Here is a 19969-nt window from a genome sequence, read left to right on the forward strand (position 1 = left end):
CGAGGAATCCTGTCATTTACAAGATTTAATATTTATCTTATTTTTACTTGTGTTTTTTTAGATCTGGAGTGGTATCAGGGCCAAATATTTAAACACAGCCTTTGAAACTATACATATCTATTTTGCATTAATTGATTTACACAGACAAGTCAGACAATGCTGCCTCTGACTACTCAACTTGTAAGTGCAAATGCCTCTCTTTGTGCACAGCTTGTGCTGTTTTGGGATTTGATTTAAGGCCATTATAAAAATGTGTTCCTCAGAATATGGATGACATTTCCCTTTAGATACTCCAGATCAGCTTTGATGGAAGTCACATGTTGGGTTTGGATTACTTGGTATTGCTTTTTAAAAAAAAGTTTAAATGGTTTAATTGTTTGGCATTCTTATTCAGTACTTCAAGGACACTTTGTTGATTTACATTCCAAAATATTTCAGCTCTTCCATTTTGTATGCTTCTGTGACTTCCACTCTGTTCCTCTCCGGCTGTCTTGCATCATCTGCTTGAGAAACATTTGATGGTCACCAGGCTAAATCTTAACATCATTCTCTGAGATTTCTAGCTGGCAGGTTTTAGAAATCTGGCCTGAGTGTTGCCCTCCTGCCCCTGCAGCTGTTTCAATTTCTGTATTGACCAAGTCTGGCTTTGTCTGTCTCTCTCGTGTGTATGAAGTTTCAAGTAATGTATTTTAGTAAAACTTTCTTGTCATCTGCTTACAAGAATGTTACACTCTAAGGGTATGTCTACACTATGGGATTATTCCAATTTTACATAAACCGGTTTTGTAAAACAGATTGTATAAAGTCGAGTGCACGCGGCCACACTAAGCACATTAATTCGGTGGTTTGCGTCCATGGTCCGAGGCTAGCGTTGATTTCTGGAGCGTTGCACTGCGGGTAGCTATCCCATAGTTTCCGCAGTCTCCCCCGCCCATTGGAATTCTAGGTTGAGACCCCAATGCATGATGGTGCAAAAACTGTGTCATGGGTGATTCTGGGTAAATGTCATCACTCATTCCTTCCTCCGTGAAAGCAACGGCAGACAATCATTTCACGCCCTTTTTCCCTGGATTGCCCTGGCAGACGCCATAGCATGGCAACCATGGAGCCTGTTTTGCCTTTTGTCACTGTCACCGTATGTGTACTGGATGCCGCTGACAGAGGCGGTACTGCAGTGCTACAGAGCAGCATTCATTTGCCTTTGCAAGATAGCAGAGACGGTTATCAGTTCTGTACTGTCTGCCATGTCATTGTAAATTGGCGATGAGATGACGATTATCAGTCGTTCTGTACTGTCTGCTGCTGTCATGGGTGCTCTTGGCTGAGGTCGGCCGGGGGCGCAAAGACAAAAATGGGAATGACTCCCCGGGTCATTCCCTCCTTTATGTTGTATCTAAAAATAGAGTCAGTCCTGCCTAGAATATGGGGCAAGTGTGCTAGAGAACCAGTGTACCAGAGAGCATAGCCGCTCCATGTCAGATCCCACAGAAATGATGAGCTGCATGCCATTCTAGGGGGTGCCCCTGCAACAACCCCACCCGTTGCTTCCCTGCTCCCCCAACCCTCCTGGGCTACCGTTGCAGTGTCCCCCCATTTGTGTGATGAAGTAATAAAGAATGCAGGAATAAGAAACACTGACTTGTTAGTGAGATAAAATGAGGGGGAGGCAGCCTCCAGCTGCTATGATAGTCCAGGCAGTACAGAATCTTTTCTTTAGACATGAAGGGAGGGGGCTGATGGAGCTCAGCCCCCAGTTGCTATGATGAAGACAGTTACCAGCCGTTCTGTACCATCTACTGGGAATGACCGGGAGTCATTCCTATTTTTACCCAGGCGCCCCCAGCCAACCTCACCCGAGGCCAGCCAGGAGCACTCACAGGCTGATGATGATGATGGATAGCAGTCATATTGTACCATCTGCCACCGGGGAGGGGAGGGGAGAGGATGCTGCTGTTCACTGCCGCAGCATCGCGTCTACCAGAAGCATTCAGTAGACATAGGCTGACATGGAAAAAAATCGTTTCTTGACTTTTTTCACTTTTCTTTCAGGGGGGCGCGGGGGGTGTGTGTAAATTAACGAGCTATACCCTGAACCACCCCGGACAATGTGTTTGACCCTACAGGCATTGGGAGCTCAGCCAGGAATGCAAATACTTTTTGGAGACTGCGGGGACTGTGGGATAGCTGGAGTCCTCAGTCCCCCCTCCCTCTCTCCATGAGCGTCCATTTGATTCTTTGGCTTTCCGTTACGCTTCTCACGCAGCACTGTGCTGAGTCCCTGCTGTGGCCTCTGTCTGGAGATTTTTTTTAAATGCTTTGGCATTTCATCTTCTGTAACGGAGCTCTGATAGAACAGATTTGTCTCACCATACAGCGATCAGATCCAGTATCTCCCGTACGGTCCATGCTGGAGCTCTTTTTGGATTTGGGACTGCATCGCCACCTGTGCTGATCAGAGCTCCATGCTGGGCAAACAGGAAATGAAATTCAAAAGTTCGCGGGGCTTTTCCTGTCTACCTGGCCAGTGCATCCGAGTTCAGATTGCTGTCCAGAGCAGTCACAATGATGCACTGTGGGATACCGTTCGGAGGCCAATACCGTCGATTTGTGGCCACACTAACCCTAATCCGATATGGTAATACCGATTTCAGCCCTACTCCTCTCGTCGGGGAGGAGTACAGAAACCAGTTTAAAGAGCCCTTTATAGCGATATAAAGAGCCTCGTTGTGTGGACGGGTGCAGCGTTAAATCGGTTTAATGCTGCTAAAATCGGTTTAAACGCATAGTGTAGACCAGGCCTAACATATATAGTATTTTCATGCATTGAATGCTTCTTAATATGGCATTTTGGGGAAGGATTGCATTTAATTTGAAACCTGACTCTATTATGGGTGCTTTGAGTTTCAGGATGAATTTGATATTCATTATTCTAAGATCCAAATCGATTCTCATGCTCTGTTGTGTGTGCAGGGCCGCCCAGAGGATTCATCCCGGGGTCTTCAGCGGCGGGGGGCCCCTGCTTCGGCGGTAATTTGGCGGCAGGGGGTCCTTCCGCTCCGGGACCCGCCACCAAATTGCCGCCGAAGACCCGGCTCTTCGGCGGCAGGTCCAGGGTGGAAGGACCCCCCTGCCGCAGGTCTTTGGGGCACTTTGACGTCGGGTCCCGGAGCGGAAGGACCCCCAGCTGCCGAATTGCCACCGAAGACGTGGAGCAGAAGAAGCTCCGGGGACCCGGGCCCCATGAGAGTTTTCTGGGTCCCCCGGAGCGAGTGAAGGACCCCGCTTCAGGGGCCCCGAAAAACTCTCGTGCGGGCCCCTGTGGGGCCCAGGGCAAATTGCCCCACTTCCCCCCCTCTGGGCGGCCCTGCGTGTGTGATTGGCAGTTTCTCACTGAAATTGTCCATATTCCTTTGCAAATAAGAATAGTTTTTGAACTGTATTTAACATACCCATTTTTTACCGTATGAGACAAGTGTACCAAAAATATAGTTAAGAAAAGACCAAGTTGTCAAAGCTCAAGAGGGTTTTCAGCAATGTTACAATAATCATGAAAGCAGCTGTTTATGGTTTCTGCAGCATATGGATTGACTAACCATTACACCACTCTCTGTTTTGCTAAATCATTCATTATGATCTCAGACTTCAGTGGCATCATGTGCTGCTTCTGGTATTTCTTTCCATATATAAATCCTTTATGACATATAAATTCTTCATGCTGAAATATCGCTCTTTGTCTGAAAAACTGTTACCTAAGTTTCCTAGTTTCTACCATTGTTACAAGGAACACCTAGCATTAACTATAATTTAAAAAGATGAGAGGAAAAGGAAATTGCCTCTCTTTCTAGTTTATTTAGTTTGTGCATTTGAGATCACTTGCATATAATCAGTTCAGTCAGTTCCCCCTACTGCTTCCGCATATTTCACAGGAGAGGGAAAAGCATTGCAAAACCACCAAAATTGACAGGGGGACTCAGAGAAGCTGGTGCTTCTATTTCAAACTCACTTTGTTAACTTTGGCTAGATTTTAAAGTAATGGTGTCCTATTAATATTGTAAACGATCTCTGCTACAGTATTACATGGAATATACCTTGTTTGTTTTCATTCAGATGGTATTTTCTGTACACAAGCAAATTAAACTAAAACCTGTTTTAAAATGGGACTAAAAGTGTGCAGCTGTTGGGCCTAATCTCCCGAATATTTAAGCAATGCATGTAACTGTATATAAGTAGCCCAATAGAAATCAAAGGGACTACTCACACAGGTAAAACTACTCATGCCCAGGAGCTGTCCATAAGTTACACAGCACATATTTTGATGACTTTTAAGACCCACCCACTGCCTTGAAACACTGAAACAAATGGTCTGTCATGAAAGATTAAGGACCCACTCATCCCCTAATGCTTTATGTAATTTATGGCCAGCTCCGTAGGTCTTTGCAGAATCAGACTAGAGGCTGCTTTTAAAATAGCAAACCAGATCTCAGCCTAAATTCCTTCTCTAGATGGAATATGAAAATCTTCTGCAAGTATGTTAGGTTGTAAACAGGAATGTTTTAGGGTAATCTGCCTGAATATAACTCTGAATAATGAGATGAAATTTACAAAGGATGGGCCAGATGTCAGGAAACATTTCCCAACCAGGAGGCCTATGAGAGTGCAGAGGAGTGGAGTGTCTGAAGAGAAGTGGTTGGAAGAAACAGCATCACATATTTCCTTTAAAACTACACGGGATAAAACATTTGAGAATATGAAGACTTTATTCATTTAGTTCATTGATTCTCAAACTTATTTGATCACACTCCCTTCTTTGTGTCTGTGTGGTAGTTTACGCCCCCGCCCTCTTCCCTCCTCTCTTCTCTCCCCCCCCCCCCGCCACACAGGTACATATAACAATTAAAAAAATAATAATCATGCAACTCTCATTGAATATTATAAACAGTAAGGCATTGATTCAAGCAGAGCCAGCGATCCATTGTAACAAGAGCAAAAGCAAAATTGCAATTGTGATTGATGTTAACAATTAAATGTGCACACCGTGTCGTAGCAAACGGATTAATGGATAGATGGCAACGACTTTGCATAATGCTACACAAGTTTAACAGAAATCCGTCAAAATGCACAGCACCATCTAGAGTCACATGCACAGCACTGTCTGAGGACCTGATATGTCTGGAGGAATCCGCTTTGCTAGTTCATTGCTCTGGGTATAAAATGTGCGCAGTAAGGTTTTTTCCCCTAAAGCTTCTCAGCCCTCCTCCCCCAGAATCCGGGGTGGCTCCAGGCCCCAGCACGCCAAACACGTGCTTGGGGCGGCATGCCGCGGGGGGGCGCTATGCCGGCCGCAGAGAGGGCGGCAAGCAGCTCCGGTGGACCTCCCGCAGGCGTGCCTGCGGAAGGTCCACCAAAGCCGCGGGTCCAGCGGACCCTCCACAGGCACGCCTGCGGGAGGTCCACCGGAGCTGCCTGTCACCCTCCCGGCGGCCAGCAGAGCGCCCCCCGTGGCATGCCACCATGTTCGGGGCGGCGAAATGTCTAGAGCCGTCCCTGCCCAGAATACATTCTGTATCCCCCTCCAGGGGGACCAACACCCAAGTTTCAGAACACCTGATTTAGTTATGGATTTTTTTCCTCATTAACTTATAACTGAGACTTTCCTAACTTTTTCTAGTTTAAAAACATTTTTAAACTAATATTTAAAACAGCCCTTCTGGGAAGGGGCAAAATTTTGCAACTCTGAGAATGTAACTTTGTGTGTGTTTAATGTAGAATTTTTTCTTAAATCTGGTAAGAGTCCAGGTGGAATTTAAAACCCATTAACTTTAGTAGGACTGCTCACTAGCTTAAATTTAACCATATGTTAAATCTTTGCAGGATCAAGTCCTAAGGTTATATGTGAGCTATTGTTGAGTGTATAAGAAATGTTGTATTTACCTACCTGGTTATCTTTGCATTCTCCTTTGTAAAGAGTTTAAGGATACCTGGAGTATGAAAGTCATTATATAAAACAAAATTCCATTCTATTCAATTCAGTTTTTTGATTCACCAGTTTTCCATGCAATAGGGTTAGTGCAGCAGTTGATTTCAGAAAGAGAGCTTCGTTGTTTTGAAAAACAGGATGATTGCTCCAGCCTTTGATCACACACTAATGAGCTCAAATACTGCGTGTGGTGATTTGGGTGATGCAAGAGACTCATTAAAATGAATGGTTTAGAAAGTAAATCTATAAAATTTAGTGTATGCATTGACTGTTCTTCCTGCCTCTGTATAACTTTGTCAGATGAAAATGTCATTTTAGGTTTTTTGTTTTTTTTTTTAAACTGTTGGTTTCAAAATGGAATTCCTTTCTGTATTTTTGTTAGTAAAATCCATGTCTTGTTGCTTCCGTTTGTGATTCACGAAAATGGCTTTATTCCTAAAATCTAGATAGTTTATTTGATTATTGCATGCTTATTTTATAACTAAATACATCTTGGATTTGAACAATTTGTTTTATATTTGGTGATTGCCTGTGTATTAAGGCATCACTGTTCTTGTTATCTCTTTGCTTTTCTTTCTGTAGCATATTTACAAACACAAGGCATATGTAGCAGTGACCTCTAAAATTTTCAGCAGAGAGATGTTTATTTTAGATTTTGCTGTCACAGATCTAGCTCTGAGTACACCTTCTCTCTTGGTCAATCAGAGAGGCATCCTACAGACCCCTTCCCTTTTCACATTTTGTGGGTTTTTTTGGTACAGACCCCTTCCTTTTGAGCCAACCATTCACTCTGCCTTCATTAGTGTGTCCATAGTGATAAACATATAGAGTTTAACGAGCCACAGTAAGCCATTCCAGTAACGAGTAAGTCATTCTGTAAATGCCTTGAGGCTATACAGAGCCAATTATAGAAGCAGACATTTTGTAACTTTCTTAGTGGGAGAGGGATGGAGAGAGTGTCAGGGAGTGAGCATATACAAGGAGACAAAAGAGAAACTGGGTTAACATCATTTGGAAGTGTGGCAAGTTATTAATGACAGGGAAAACAAAGGGCAGATCAATGAAGGCAGTAATATCCCCTGGGCATGAAGAAGCAAGGTTTTGATTGGAAGAGTAGGGGACATACAGTGGAGAGTAAATACATAGGAAATGGGAGGTAGAGAGGAAGGGAGACCACAACAGGAGAAGCTTGTGTTGAGGGGAGGGCAGAAATGGCAGATGCTCCCACATAAAGCAAAAAAGAAATCTAGAGATGAATTAACACACAGACAGAAGTCTGAATAACTAGAGTATGAGCTAGAGATGGGCTGAGAGGAAGAGAGAAAATTCAATATATCATTGTAATGCAGAAGGGAGAGAGAGAGCAATCCCGGAAGGGGCTGAGTAGTCACAACTCCATGTAAAAAGCTGTTCAGCACCACTCTAGATTGGGACCCTATAGAGAATCTGTAAAGTTTTTAAACAATGAAGAGGATTCAGGGAAGAGCAACTGTATCCATACCAGAACTGTATGCACGTACCAAAACTTGCCTGTAAAATGGTTGTTATACAAATAACAAAGCTCTGCAATAGTTATTGCTTACATAGTTATCTGTGTAACACTTTGCATGTACAAAATTTTTACCTATGGAAAGCAGTCAGGTGCGCTGGACTATTGATGAGTCAGGAGACCGGCCTCTTCAGTGACTGAGTCAGGGTGACCATATGTCCCGTTTTTAAAGGGACAGCCCTGTTTTTTGGAACTTTTTCTTATATAGGCGCTTATTACCCCCACCACATGTCCTGTTTTTTCACAGTTGCTATCTGGTCACCCTACTTACAGTGTATGACCTTAGGCAAGTCGCTTCATCTCTCTCTGTGCCTCAGCTACCTCTTGTGTAAAATGCTGATGATGATACTCACCCTCGTTTGTAAAGTGCTATGGATCTGTGTATGGCAAGCATGACGGAAGAGCTAATTATTAGTTTGTGACTACCCACACAGCTTGTAATTTAACCATACATTTAAAAATTGAAATATAGGATGTTAGTCAGTTTTCAGGGAATGGACTAGGAGGAAAAATTGAGTGGTTTAAATACATGCATGGTGGAGAAACAGAAGATGCAAAGAAAATAAAAGCCAGATTCAAGTGAGAACTATCAGTGTGTAAGTGGTAGCTGGGTTTGAAGGCAGAGACTGTGAGAAATAGATGGTCAAAAGAGGGAAAATGGAAAAGGACAGAGGCTCAAGAAGTGTGATCCCTGTGGATTCCACAGAAGAAGCATCTTTATGCAGAGGGGAGAGAGAGACACATGATAGTCCAGGAAGAGTGGGTGGTGATACACACTATTGAAGGCTGCATTGAGGGTAAGGGCAGCAGGAAGAAGGAAGTAAGTTCATAGATTTGTAGGTTCCAAGGCCAGAGGGAACATTGTGATCATCTAGTCCAGTGGTTCTCATACTACTTGTACTGGCGACTCTCTTCATACAGTAGGCCTCAGAGTGCGACACCACCCCATGAATTAAAAACGTGTGTGTTCATTTAACAGGGGCTCAGACTGTCAACCCCGTGCCTGGTGGGGACTAGGCTGTCAGCTGGAGCCCCACACCAGGCCTGGGGCTGACAGCTCACGACCCCCACGTAATCACCTCACAACCCCCTGCATCAGAACCCTCAGATTGAGAACCTCTGTTCCAGTGGGTATATCACCCTCAATGTTAAAAATTTACACCTTTAATTCCAGTTTGAATTTGTCTAGCTTCAACTTGCAGACATTGGATCTTGTTGGTAACTACAGCATGTGTAGTGCAGCTTAATTAAAGTCTCTTAAGGACGTTGTCTGAGGAGTGAAAGGGAGCTATTTTTAATGTACTTTAATGTCTATCTAATCCCAGTCTATTTTATTTATGTACTTGTTTGTTTATAATTTTGTGCTGCAATAGTGCCTAGGAGCACCAAGCAAGAATCAGGGCTTTATTGTGGTGAGGACTGTACAGGAAAAAGACAGTCCCTGCCCCAAAGAGCTCACAATCTAGGTACCGACAAGATGCAGGGGATGGGACAAACAGATAGTATTTCTGTGCACCCATAGTATCAGGGTGCATAGTACTGAGAATACAATACTTGGAATAAGTAATCTGAAATCTCAGTATTCGCAATACAAGTGAAATTTTCATATGTGACTATCATGACAAACAGTGCAACAACAAGCGGATTGGAACTCCAATTGTCATAGAAGGATTGAAATGTGTTTTGAAAGTAAACTTCTTCAGTTCAACATACTCTTCGGGGAAAAAAGCATGCTGTGCTTTCTTAATTTTGTAAACACATTTGACCTGTGCATTTTGGAGCTATGGTGATGAGAGAGTTTCACTTGGAAAATATTGCTTGCTCTGAATCCCATGTCACCTTATAGCTTGATCATCATTAGGCTCATGCTGATAACAAGGAAACAAAAGAATAACTTATTCAGTGTAATGTGTTCTATACAAAAGGCCTCTTATGCCTGGCTGGATACCAGCATTGTTGTGCAAGATGTAGGTTTAATTTCAAACAATTGAATGTGCCCCATGTGTGATGAAGGTTTTTCAGTGTTTAAATTTATTGTGACATTCTCAAAACCTGCTTAATTGTTGGTTTGTTTTTTTTAAACCTGCTGGAGTGAATCAGTGTTAAGGATTCTATAAATGATCTTACTCCTTTCAGAATAAAAAATTAAAGGTTTCCTTAAGTAGTTTATATTCTGGGTTTTTTTATGCAACACCTAATTAACCAGTGGAACTTTTTGCTAGAAAATACCATTGAAGCCAAAGCCTACAGGATTCAGGAAAGGATTAGTTTACACTGGCTAAATTAAAACAAAATGCATGCTGGGGCTGGGGTAAGTAATCTTTTAACCTCATGGGTAGTTCTTCTGGATCTTTCTAGATGGGGGTTCCCCAGAGTTTCCTCTGGAATTACTGGTATTGGCAATTATCGGGGGGGATACTGACCTGCCACATCTGCACAGATCATTTAGTCAAGTCCCCCCTATAACCTGTGGTGTGAGGGTGGGGCACAAGGAATCCCCTAGCCACAAAAAGGTCCAAAGAAAGACAAATGATACTTTGTGCTAGACATTCCTCTTATTCCTTGGCTCTCTGACTTTCACTGTTTTCCTTAGTAAGTGGGGAGTTCTTCTCACTGGGAGAAGCAATGAGAAGTACAGAATATCTACCAATTGTATTTATTTTTCAAGTAAATTATTTAACATTCCCTGCCCCCGTGTCACTTTAAAAAACCCACAATACTGTCCTAATCCTATGTATCCCAGCAGAGTTTAAAAGTATATTGATATTTTTATCCAGAAATATCCCTTTGGTATTTGTAGCTTTAAACTATTGGTAGGTATGGTATACAATAAATGCTATTTCTGCCTTTAATATCAGGGATATTTCGTACATCTCCATATTTTGGAAGCCTTTCTTCCACAGTTGTATGACTAGAGATGAAAATTCTCATGTGGTTTGTCTGTGGCTAGGGTTTTTGTTTTTTTTTGTTTTGTTTTTATTTTTTTTAAATGAGAAATCTCTGAAGTCCTTTAGGGTATTGGTGTATAGTAAGGAATCTGATCTTCAGCCCCGAAGTACGTGGGTATCTCTACACCTGACTTATCCACATCTGTGTGAGCACTCAAATTCATAAATTGCATGCACATATGAGTGGATGGGTACAACAACTGAGTGCATCTGTAGTGGTGCACTCAGAGTTTGCAAACAGATCTTAGCAGTGAAAAATCAGGTCCAACACAAGTCTTATGAATGCAAAAAACATGTGAATGGTTTGAAATTCTGTGGCTAAATAAATGGCCATTGTGCAAAATGCTTATGTCTGCAGAGAAGGATAGATAAGGAGTGGACATAAGGTTAAGTGGACAGACTAACATCCCACGGAAACATGGTTAACAGTGTCGATTTTCTAAATGTGCAATTTTAGAAGTAATCAGGAGTATACCTGAGGAAATGCCACCCTTTGTTCTGATGTAGCAATTTGTGAAGACATAGGGATGAATACAATAGCATTTTTAGAATACATTTTGTTTTTTGTATCTCTTCAAAGAAAGTGGATATTCATTGTTTTTTGTCCTCACCTGGTTGCCATAAAAGCTCTTACTCCCACCTTCTTTAACTCTCCTTATTAGACTTCTAAGAGTTCATAAATAATGGGTTTGGAATGTGTGCTGAGTGTATTTAGAGTAATACAATATAAGGTTACTAATTTTTTTTCCTTTTCCAGAAGGAGACCAAAGGTCAGATTCTCATAGATCATATCTGCAACTACTACAGCTTACTGGAAAAAGACTATTTTGGCATTCGATATGTCGACCCTGAGAAACAGCGGGTATGTAGAGGAACCCTCACTAAATTTATTTCTAAGTAACACTGTATTGATGTGGGTAACAAGCAGGCAAGCTCTAATGCAAAGCTACAGTATTACAGTCGAAGTGAAATCATTCTACATTCATTTCTCTCACTTCATATGAATCAAATGAACCAATAAACCAGGAGTGGCCAACCTGAGCCTGAGAAGGAGCCAGAATTTACCAATGTATATTGCTAAAGAGCCACAGTAATATGTCAGCAGCCCCCCGCCCCATTCCCAGCGCCTCCTGCCCACCGATCAGTGCCTCCCCATCCCTCCCCACACCTCCTGATCAGCTGTTTCGTGGCATGCAGGAGGCTCTGGGAAGGGGTGAGGGCATGGCAGGCTCAGGGGACGGGGTGGAGTGGGAGCAGGGCCTGTGGCAGAGCCAGGGGTTAAGCACTGAGCACTCCCTGGCACATTGGAAAGTTGGTGGCTGTAGCTCCAGCTCCGGAGTCGGTGCCAATACAAGGAGCCGCATATTAACTTCTGAAGAGCCGCATGTGGCTCCGGAGCTACAGGTTGGCCACCCCTGCAATAAACGTAGGTCTGTGGCCCTGAGGATAATTGGTGTATTTTAAATTGCACACTGCTCCTTTCCATTGTCCTAGTGATGAGGGAAAGATTGAGTCATGACTCGTGAGGAGCAGTGGTTATGCTAAAGGGTTCTAGCTCCAGGATCTGACAGTGTAGTGGATTCTATAGTGGTACATTTTATGCAGGGACTGCTTCTCTGAAATTGCTGGCAGAAAGCACATTGAATTTAACAGCAAAAGGCAGTCAGCTATCCCAGTTCACTTTTTGAATGAGTTTGGAGAGCTGTAATATAGAAAACAGCTTGTCAGATGAAATTTTCCAATTAGCATTCACCATTAGCATCTTTGCATTATTTCCAGGTATTCTACTGTGCAAAGTGAATTAGTGCCAATGTTGTGTGCAGTCATTTGCACAGCGATGAGCACATTCTCCTCTGGGGGAAGGCGGCCTTGCACTTTGTCCTCTATCGGAGTTTTCTTGTATGCCTGTGCAGCCTTTTTTTCTGTGTGTGTGTGGTTTGTGGGTGGGTTTTTTTTTTTTTTTTAATATTGTTGGTTGCGTATGGTAAGGGATAATCAGCATTAGAAACTGAAGCCTTTGGACAGTGAATTGGGAACAGCTTTGGCACCATATGGTTCTGTTGCAGAGCTAAGGTTTAGCTAGGGAATAGAGTGGTGCAGTGGCATAGCACACCAGCCTTTTCTCTCCGGAGACCTACAATAGGCTGAAATTGGGTATGGGTCAAAAGTGAAAATGAGTTTGATAATCTCAGTGTAGCTCTCACCGAATACTTGTCAGCACCACAAATCAAATAAGTTTGGCAAAAATCAGCATGATTAGCACCCCCTGGTCGGACCTATAGAATGGAATCCTGTAGAAGTTGCATTGCTAAGCTGTGTTTGGGCCACTTGCACATCACCTGCCTTATTAGAACAGTCTTATTAGCAATAGCTCAGATCAATGTAGTTAATCCTTCATAAGCAGTAAAACTGAAGCTATTTACCCCAAATTAGAATGAGCAGAAACAATAATATATTTTAATTTTTAAACATCAGCATAAACAGAGGGATATCTGTTTCTAATTAGACTCTAATTCTGGCTTTTTTGTGTGATCCTAAACCTCTCAGGGGTAAATATGTTAATGCTATGGAATCAGGGCCGGCTCCAGATTTTTTTCCTCCTCAAGCAATAAATAAATAAATAAGCTGGAGTGCTGCTGCCAAAGCGCCCCCCCCCCCAAAAAACCAAACAAACCTGGAGTGCCACCCTCAAAGGGCCGGAATGCCTCCCCTTGAAAAGTGCTGCCCCAAGCACATGCTTGGAATTTTGGTGCCTAGAGCCGGCCCTGTGTGGAATTATAAGAGACACTCTTGTGCGCTATACTTAAGTGCCGTGGATGACACACTGAGAGCAACACTCTCTTTTTATTTAGAAACTCCACCATGTGTCAGTTCTCCCTTCCCCCTTCCATGCTCTGTTTTATTGTATTCTTTCAACTTTAGTTATTCAAGCAATGTGAAATGGTCGGCACTGTATCACATAACCTGCTGGGGCCCAAACATTGTAAACTGGCCTTGAAAATACTGGATGAAGTTCAGAAATATGCAGCTCAACAAAAAATAGCTGGAGCAGTAAATTTGAAGTGATGATGTCGGAGTCATAGCTTTACACATACAGTTTTCCATACTTTCATTTGTATATCTCAGCTTCCTGAGATTAGTCACTTGTACTAATAAAAAGTGAGGTCCCAGCAAATGAGTTGTATTGTGAGGTATGAAGCTGTAGAGATACAGAAAGGTTGTGGAAAGCATGAAATCACAGTTCGCCCTCAGTTCAGAGGGTAGCGCCAATGGCAGCAGCACAAGTACTGCTCAGCGACTGCCACCTGCAAGCAATTGTAATCTGTAGAAGAGGCTTCCCAATTGTCACACTATTCTCCCAGCCTCTGCAAGGAAGAGAGCCCCTATTTTTCATAATGTCTGCTGACTGTTTGTTTTGTTGTTTCTTATAATAAAACAAGAATAAATGAATTCAAACAAAGTCAATAAACAGAGTGCATCAGGTCCATTATGTGAAATCAAGATTGTGTTCTTGCATTATTAAAATAAGATTTTCTTCTTTTTAAAGCTATGGAGTCTGGTGGTTTGACTAAGAGCTCTTTAGAACTTGATTTATGATAAACCATCGCAGTGTATAAATTATTTAGCATCATATGTTTGACAAGATGCTTCAGTGTCCTATATGCCAACAAAGTGGTGAAATTTTAGACTAACTTGCATGCTTGCAGTAGCAAAGCCTTACCATTTGCATTTGTTAAACCGTAACATTGCATTTTATCCTACTAGCAAAGCCAAAACAAGCGCAGATCCCATATGAAAATAGTGTTGAGGTGGACAGCAAATAATGCACAGAACATTTTTTGAACATTTAATAGAAAAATCTGATACCTAAAAAGTAAAGTTCTTGCTGCTGCAGAATTGTTTCTCCGGAGTTGTGAATTCTGCTGCTAGAGTTTCACACATGCCCAACTGCATAGTTACTTTCTCTGTAAATGTGACAATTGCTTCAATCTGGATATGATTCAGTGTACCTAAGAATAAACTGACTAATATCTGTCATGTGTTTGTTCTCTCATACTCTCCATAGGGAGAGAAGTATGTGTGGAGGAGTATCTTGTCTTGGTAGTTTGTTGTTGTTTGTTTAAATATACTTGTTGCTATGTACAGAGCTGGCTCCAGGGTTTTTGCTGTCCCAAGCAGCAAAAAGAGGAGGAGGAAAAAAAAATAAAGCCGTGATCTGCAGCACTACCACCGCCGCTTCAGTCTTCGGCGGCAATTCAGGCGGCTGGTCCTTCACTCCGAGAGGGAGTGAGGGACCCGCCGCCGAAGAGCCAGACGTGCCGCCCCTCTCCGTTGGCCGCCCCAAGCACCTGCTTGCTGGGCTGGTGCCTGGAGCCGGCCCTGGCTATGTGTATATATATTGGAGAAGGCATGGGTCAAAGACGTGCCTTGCTCTTAGAGTGGAATGTGATGAGGTTTGTGATGGTCCTTGATTCCTGGGGGTGTTCATTGCACAGACACAGACTGGCCCCTCAGAAAATTTAGAAGGCAGAGGACTAATGTGATCTCATGGTAGTTTGTGTTGCTGAAGGAGATGTGCTGCAGACTGCAGTATTCTGTAGCACTGGAGTTTCCTAAGAGCTGAAGGCTTCATGCCCAGGTATATTGCATTGATTTAAAATGACAAAGGCGTGAATAACTGAAGCCAGGTCATTGTCCTCCAAGATGGGTGGAGTCTCCTGGGCAGCTGGATATGATGGATTACTTGTGCTAAGTTCTCGAATAGCAACATCCACAAGCTAGGAATCAAAGAATGCTCCTGAACTACTGTCTGAATTGACAGTTGTGGGTATGTACTTTAAACCAAATAAAGCTGTATTGTGGCTGCAAACTCTTGAAAATGCTTTTCTCTGCCCACCAGCTTTTGTCTTGCTGGGGTTCAGCTTCAGCTAGCACAGTGGCTCTCAAAGTTTTTTGTACTGGTGACCCCTTTCACACAGCAAGCCCCTCTCCTTATCAATTAAAAACCACTTTTTTATATGTTTAAAACCATTATAAATGCAGGAGGCAAAACAGGGTTTGGGGTGGAGGCTGACAGCTCGTGACCCCCTGTATAACAACTTTGTGACCCCCTGATGGGTCCTGACCCTCAGTTTGAGAACCCCTGAGCTAGCTGGTTTTCATCCATCAGCTGATCTTACTCAAATACTGCGCTGAATCTGAGCCTTTTCTGAGCTAAGAATAATAGAGACTCATTCTGTCAGTTATACAGCTTGAGTTGAGAGTCTTTAAGAAGTGCTCAGAATTATTTGTATTACTGACAGGTATGCTCATTTCAGGAGGAAAACCCTCAGGTAGTTTCATGAAGCCGCACAATGTTTAACACAGAGTATCCAAAACGTCATCTTGCATCATTAAGACCTTTTGGCAGCTTCACCAAGTACAGGGTGCAGCTCTTGTCTCATGGAGCCATGCTGGCCAAGGAGAACAGATTTAAAAATTTTATTAAAGTTAATGCTTAAAATTAAATATACACAAGTTAAGAGGGAAGGTACTGTACATCTGGGGTCAGGCTTGAGTTATGAGGGATTACTGGTATCGGTTACAAGGATGAAGACAGACAGTGATGAGCTGCCAAAATATTAACAACCGGTTCCCTCCTCCTCACCCCATGAGGGGGTCATGCCCCCCTGGGGACTCCTGCCCCATCCAACCCCCCCCATGTTCCTTGACAGCCCCCCCTGGGACCCATGCCCTATCCCCCTTCACTGTCCCCCTGACTGCCCCTTGCCACCCCATCCAACCCCTTCTCTCATTCCTGATGGCACCCCGGGACCCCTACACCCCATCCAACCACCCCTTCTCTCTGTCCCCTGACTGTCCCTGGAATCCCTACCCCTGACTGCCCCCCACCGCCCCGTCCAACCCCTGCTCCTTCCTGACTGCCCCCCAAGGACCCTTGCCCCCATTCAACCCCCTGTTCCCAGCCCTCTGACTGCTCTGACACTAATCCACCCCCCCAACTCCCCTGCCCTCTATCCAACACGCCCTCCCTGCTCCCTTACTGTGTTGCCTGGAGGTGGGGGCCCAGCTGGGCTGGGGCTGGGACCGGAGCCACCCGGCCGAGGTTGGGGCCGGCCCCGGGGGTCAGGCAGGAGCCGCGCCGCCCGGCCCCAGCTCAAGCTCACCTGGTGGAAGCCGCTGCTTCTTTCTCAGCCCTCCCAGGCTTCCCACGTGAACAGCTGATTTGCAGAAGCTGGGAAGGGGGAGGAGAAGCCGGAGGAGCTTCAGAAGAGGAGGCAGAGGCGGAGTGAGGTGAGCTGGGGCCGGGGGAAGGGTAGGGAGCTGCTAGAGCTTTTGTTAAATTTAAAAGCCCTTTTGGAACTAGTTGTTCCTCGAGGAACAACTGGTTCTAAACGGGCTTCTAAATTAACAACCAGTTCTCGTGAACCGGTGTAAACCGGCTGCAGCTCACCACTGCATACATATCACATAACCAACATAGACCCAGATTGGGGTGCGGGAGTTTTTAGAGCGTCAGTGGATAAGTGGGCTCGGGTACGCCACCCATGGAATGTATTAAGAGTCCAAGTTGGTATCGGTGTAGCGAATAAGTATATGGGTGGGGTGCATCCCTTGGTTCGTCAGGAAAGGAAGTGGGTTATTTCCCTTGCTCTCTAGAATCTGCACTAGGTCCCTGGTGGGGTTATGGTTTAAAATAGAAGGAAGGGAGAGAAATTAGATAATTGCCAACCTCTGTGGACTGTGGTAGAAGAGTTGTTAACTACACCTACATGTAGCATGTTATAAAGCTATATATGAGGGCTAGATTGTGGGTTTTATGCCACAGCCTCCTACAAGGGATTGATGTATAGCGCAAAGAGGAGCACTGAAGAGATTGTGTCTTAGACCTATAGATTAGAGTGAGATGATAGTTTGTGTATATATGTGGTGGGAATCTCTCCAGTACTCTTCTAATTAAAATTCTGTAATAAATAGTCAAAATCAATAGTGTAAATGGAAACACAATATTTAATTCTGAAATAGTATCACCAATTGAAATAATTTGTGAAGATTAATGTCTTTTGAAATGATTTTACAGCCAAACAGGTGCCTAAGCAATTTAATATGAATGCAAACAAAACTAAAACAAATCAGCCACTTTCCATCAATAGCACACATACATCACTGTCTGCTTAAAAGTATCACAGATTTGTTGTATGCTGATGAATGCAGATTAGGGGCTTAACTGGTATAAATCACTGTAGCTCTATTGCCTTCAGTAGAATTGTGCTGATTTATTTCAGTAGAGGGTCTGGTTCTCTGAATGTTACTATAATATTGAAATCAGATTTTGGAAAGGAACTGATATTTGGATTCTGACGTCCTGTTTAGACATTATTTTGGAATACCAGTGTTTCCAACTAGAAGGGGTAAAGTATGATGAGCAGCAGAGTGAGGGCTATGGCAGTGTCAAAATAGCCTGGAGAGAAGCACTGTGGGCATTTTACTGTCCTTATGCAATAGTCATGGCAGAGGCTAAATTCAACCTAACCTCATAGTGTAGACCAGGGCTCAGGCTCATGCTTCAGGGTTCCAGCTGGCCACCTGCAGGGATCAGGAAGGCATTGTTTTCCTCCCCCAATGTATTCTGGGAATTTTTTAAATCTCCTTCCTCTGAAGTTTCAGGGATGCCCAGGGCTGGAGATGGGTCACTGGGTGGGGAGGGCCAGTGGTCTGAGGGGGCACCGAACACTTTCAGGTGCTTAATGCTCATCTAACTGATCGCCATATGTAGGATTGAGAAGGAATTTTCTCCTAAGTCAGTTTGGCAGTGACCTTGGTTTTTTTTTGCCTTCCTCTGCAGCATGTGGACGAGGGTCACTAGTCAGAATTACATGGGTATATCACATTCAATCATTTCCCTGCCATTGCAGGGGCCTCAAGTACTGGTGTACCTCCATACCTCCTATTCTCTGCCTGTGGCACATAATAGTTTAGTCTTCTGTGGGACTCATTTATTTTGGTCTCATTTCCATTGTTGGGCTTAGTGTGCAGGTGTTGGGTGGTGTCTGTGGTCTGTGATACACAGGTGATCAGACTAGATGATCTAGTGGTCTATTCTGGCCTTAAACTCTGTGACTGAGTGTTGCCTTTGAGCTCGCTAGCCCTTAGAGCTGGCTCGATGAGGCTGGATGGGCTCATGAGTGTAAATCTGAAATAAATGCTCAGCAGAAAGTGCATCTCAGTCCTTGCCCATTATGGATCAGTCAGTGAAACGCTGAACCTCTGTCCATTCATGGAAGGTGCTGCTACTCGCATTGCCAGACTGTCATTTCTACTGAGGGGCACTAATATAACCAAGGTCACAGCTGCTCCTCTCCTGCTATGATCTTGTGTATGGCAATGCGAACAGCACCTCTGTAATTATAGTAGCACCCAGGGGTGAAGTCAGGACTCATTATTCTAGATGCTGATCATAGTCATTGGAAGAGACAGTCCCTTGCCCAAAGAACTTAGTCTAATTTAAGACAAGGCAGCCACAAGTGGGTTTGTCAAGTCATAGGAGGGCGTGGGGGAGGAAGGATGAGGGAAATAGGAATCATGTGTTCTTATTCCATGGGTTAACTATGTGCTCTGCTTGATGGCTATGGATCATTCAACGTTTTTCCTCCTGAAGAAAAATACCGGCAGTCTGTGATCCTAGGGGTAGGAGTGCCAGCTGTATGCGAACTGGATGACATGGAGGTGTGGGAGAGGGGAAGAGAGATTGCGTCACAATGTTTCTTTCCTTGGGGAAGTGATTCAGAATATGTGCTGGCCTAGGGAAATAGGCAGCAGGGGACTAGGCTCGGGCCACACAAGCAGCTGCTTTTGCTGCACCAAGTGGTGCTCATCATGAATTAAATAGGAGTATGTGGTTTTGGAGAGGATTCAACTACAGTGACACTGGGTTTCTCCCATGTGGCATTACCGTATGTACATACAGCTTGTGTGATATTTCAGGTTTGTACAACAAATATCTGCCACGCTACACTACTGGTTTTCAACACAGCTGAAGGCCACTAGCACTAGTGGTCTTGTTCTTGTAGCTCCTTCTGGAACAGATTCATCCCTGGTCTGGTGAAGAAGCCAATGCAGGGACTGAGAGGGGTTGGCTTGTGCCACCCCTATTCTGGGGCTGCTGGGTGCTGCCCTAATGAGTGTCCCGGTAGGATGGCCCTGTGGGCTGTTCTATCAATGCAGAATAGCCGGGTTGTAACAGCACACTCCTCTCTGCCTATAGCTCGTTCCTGGCCTGCTGTGGAAAGCCCCTGACATGCTTCCTATATTAGGAGCTCCTGCTGGGGATGCAGAGCTAGTAGCAAGGCTCCAGAGCTGCTGGGTAGCCCCCTTACACTGTGGATATTGCCTGTGGGACACTTGGAGCTGGTGTTGACGATTTTGCATCAGCTCTGCCAGCATAAAGTGAGCACCCACGAATTCCCCCCCTGTCTGTGCCTGGAGGGCCTATAG

At 44.1% G+C, this 19969-nt stretch overlaps 1 protein-coding gene across 8 annotated transcripts in view; it reads left to right on the top strand.

Annotated features, from left to right (window-relative positions):
• FRMD3 (FERM domain containing 3) overlaps nt 1-19969 on the top strand; it is a 239809-nt gene that overhangs the window by 103403 nt on the left and 116437 nt on the right. For all 8 annotated transcript variants that reach the window (XM_045022407.1, XM_045022401.1, XM_045022404.1 and 5 more), the window contains one exon: nt 11232-11336. Coding sequence is in view for 1 of the 8 variants with exons in the window: in XM_045022401.1 (XP_044878336.1) it covers nt 11232-11336 (105 nt within the window). In the remaining 7 variants the exon portion in view is untranslated. The remainder of the gene's footprint in view (nt 1-11231; nt 11337-19969) is intronic.

Source organism: Mauremys mutica, chromosome 6 (genome assembly GCF_020497125.1).
Source record: "Mauremys mutica isolate MM-2020 ecotype Southern chromosome 6, ASM2049712v1, whole genome shotgun sequence".
NCBI lineage: Eukaryota > Metazoa > Chordata > Testudines > Geoemydidae > Mauremys > Mauremys mutica.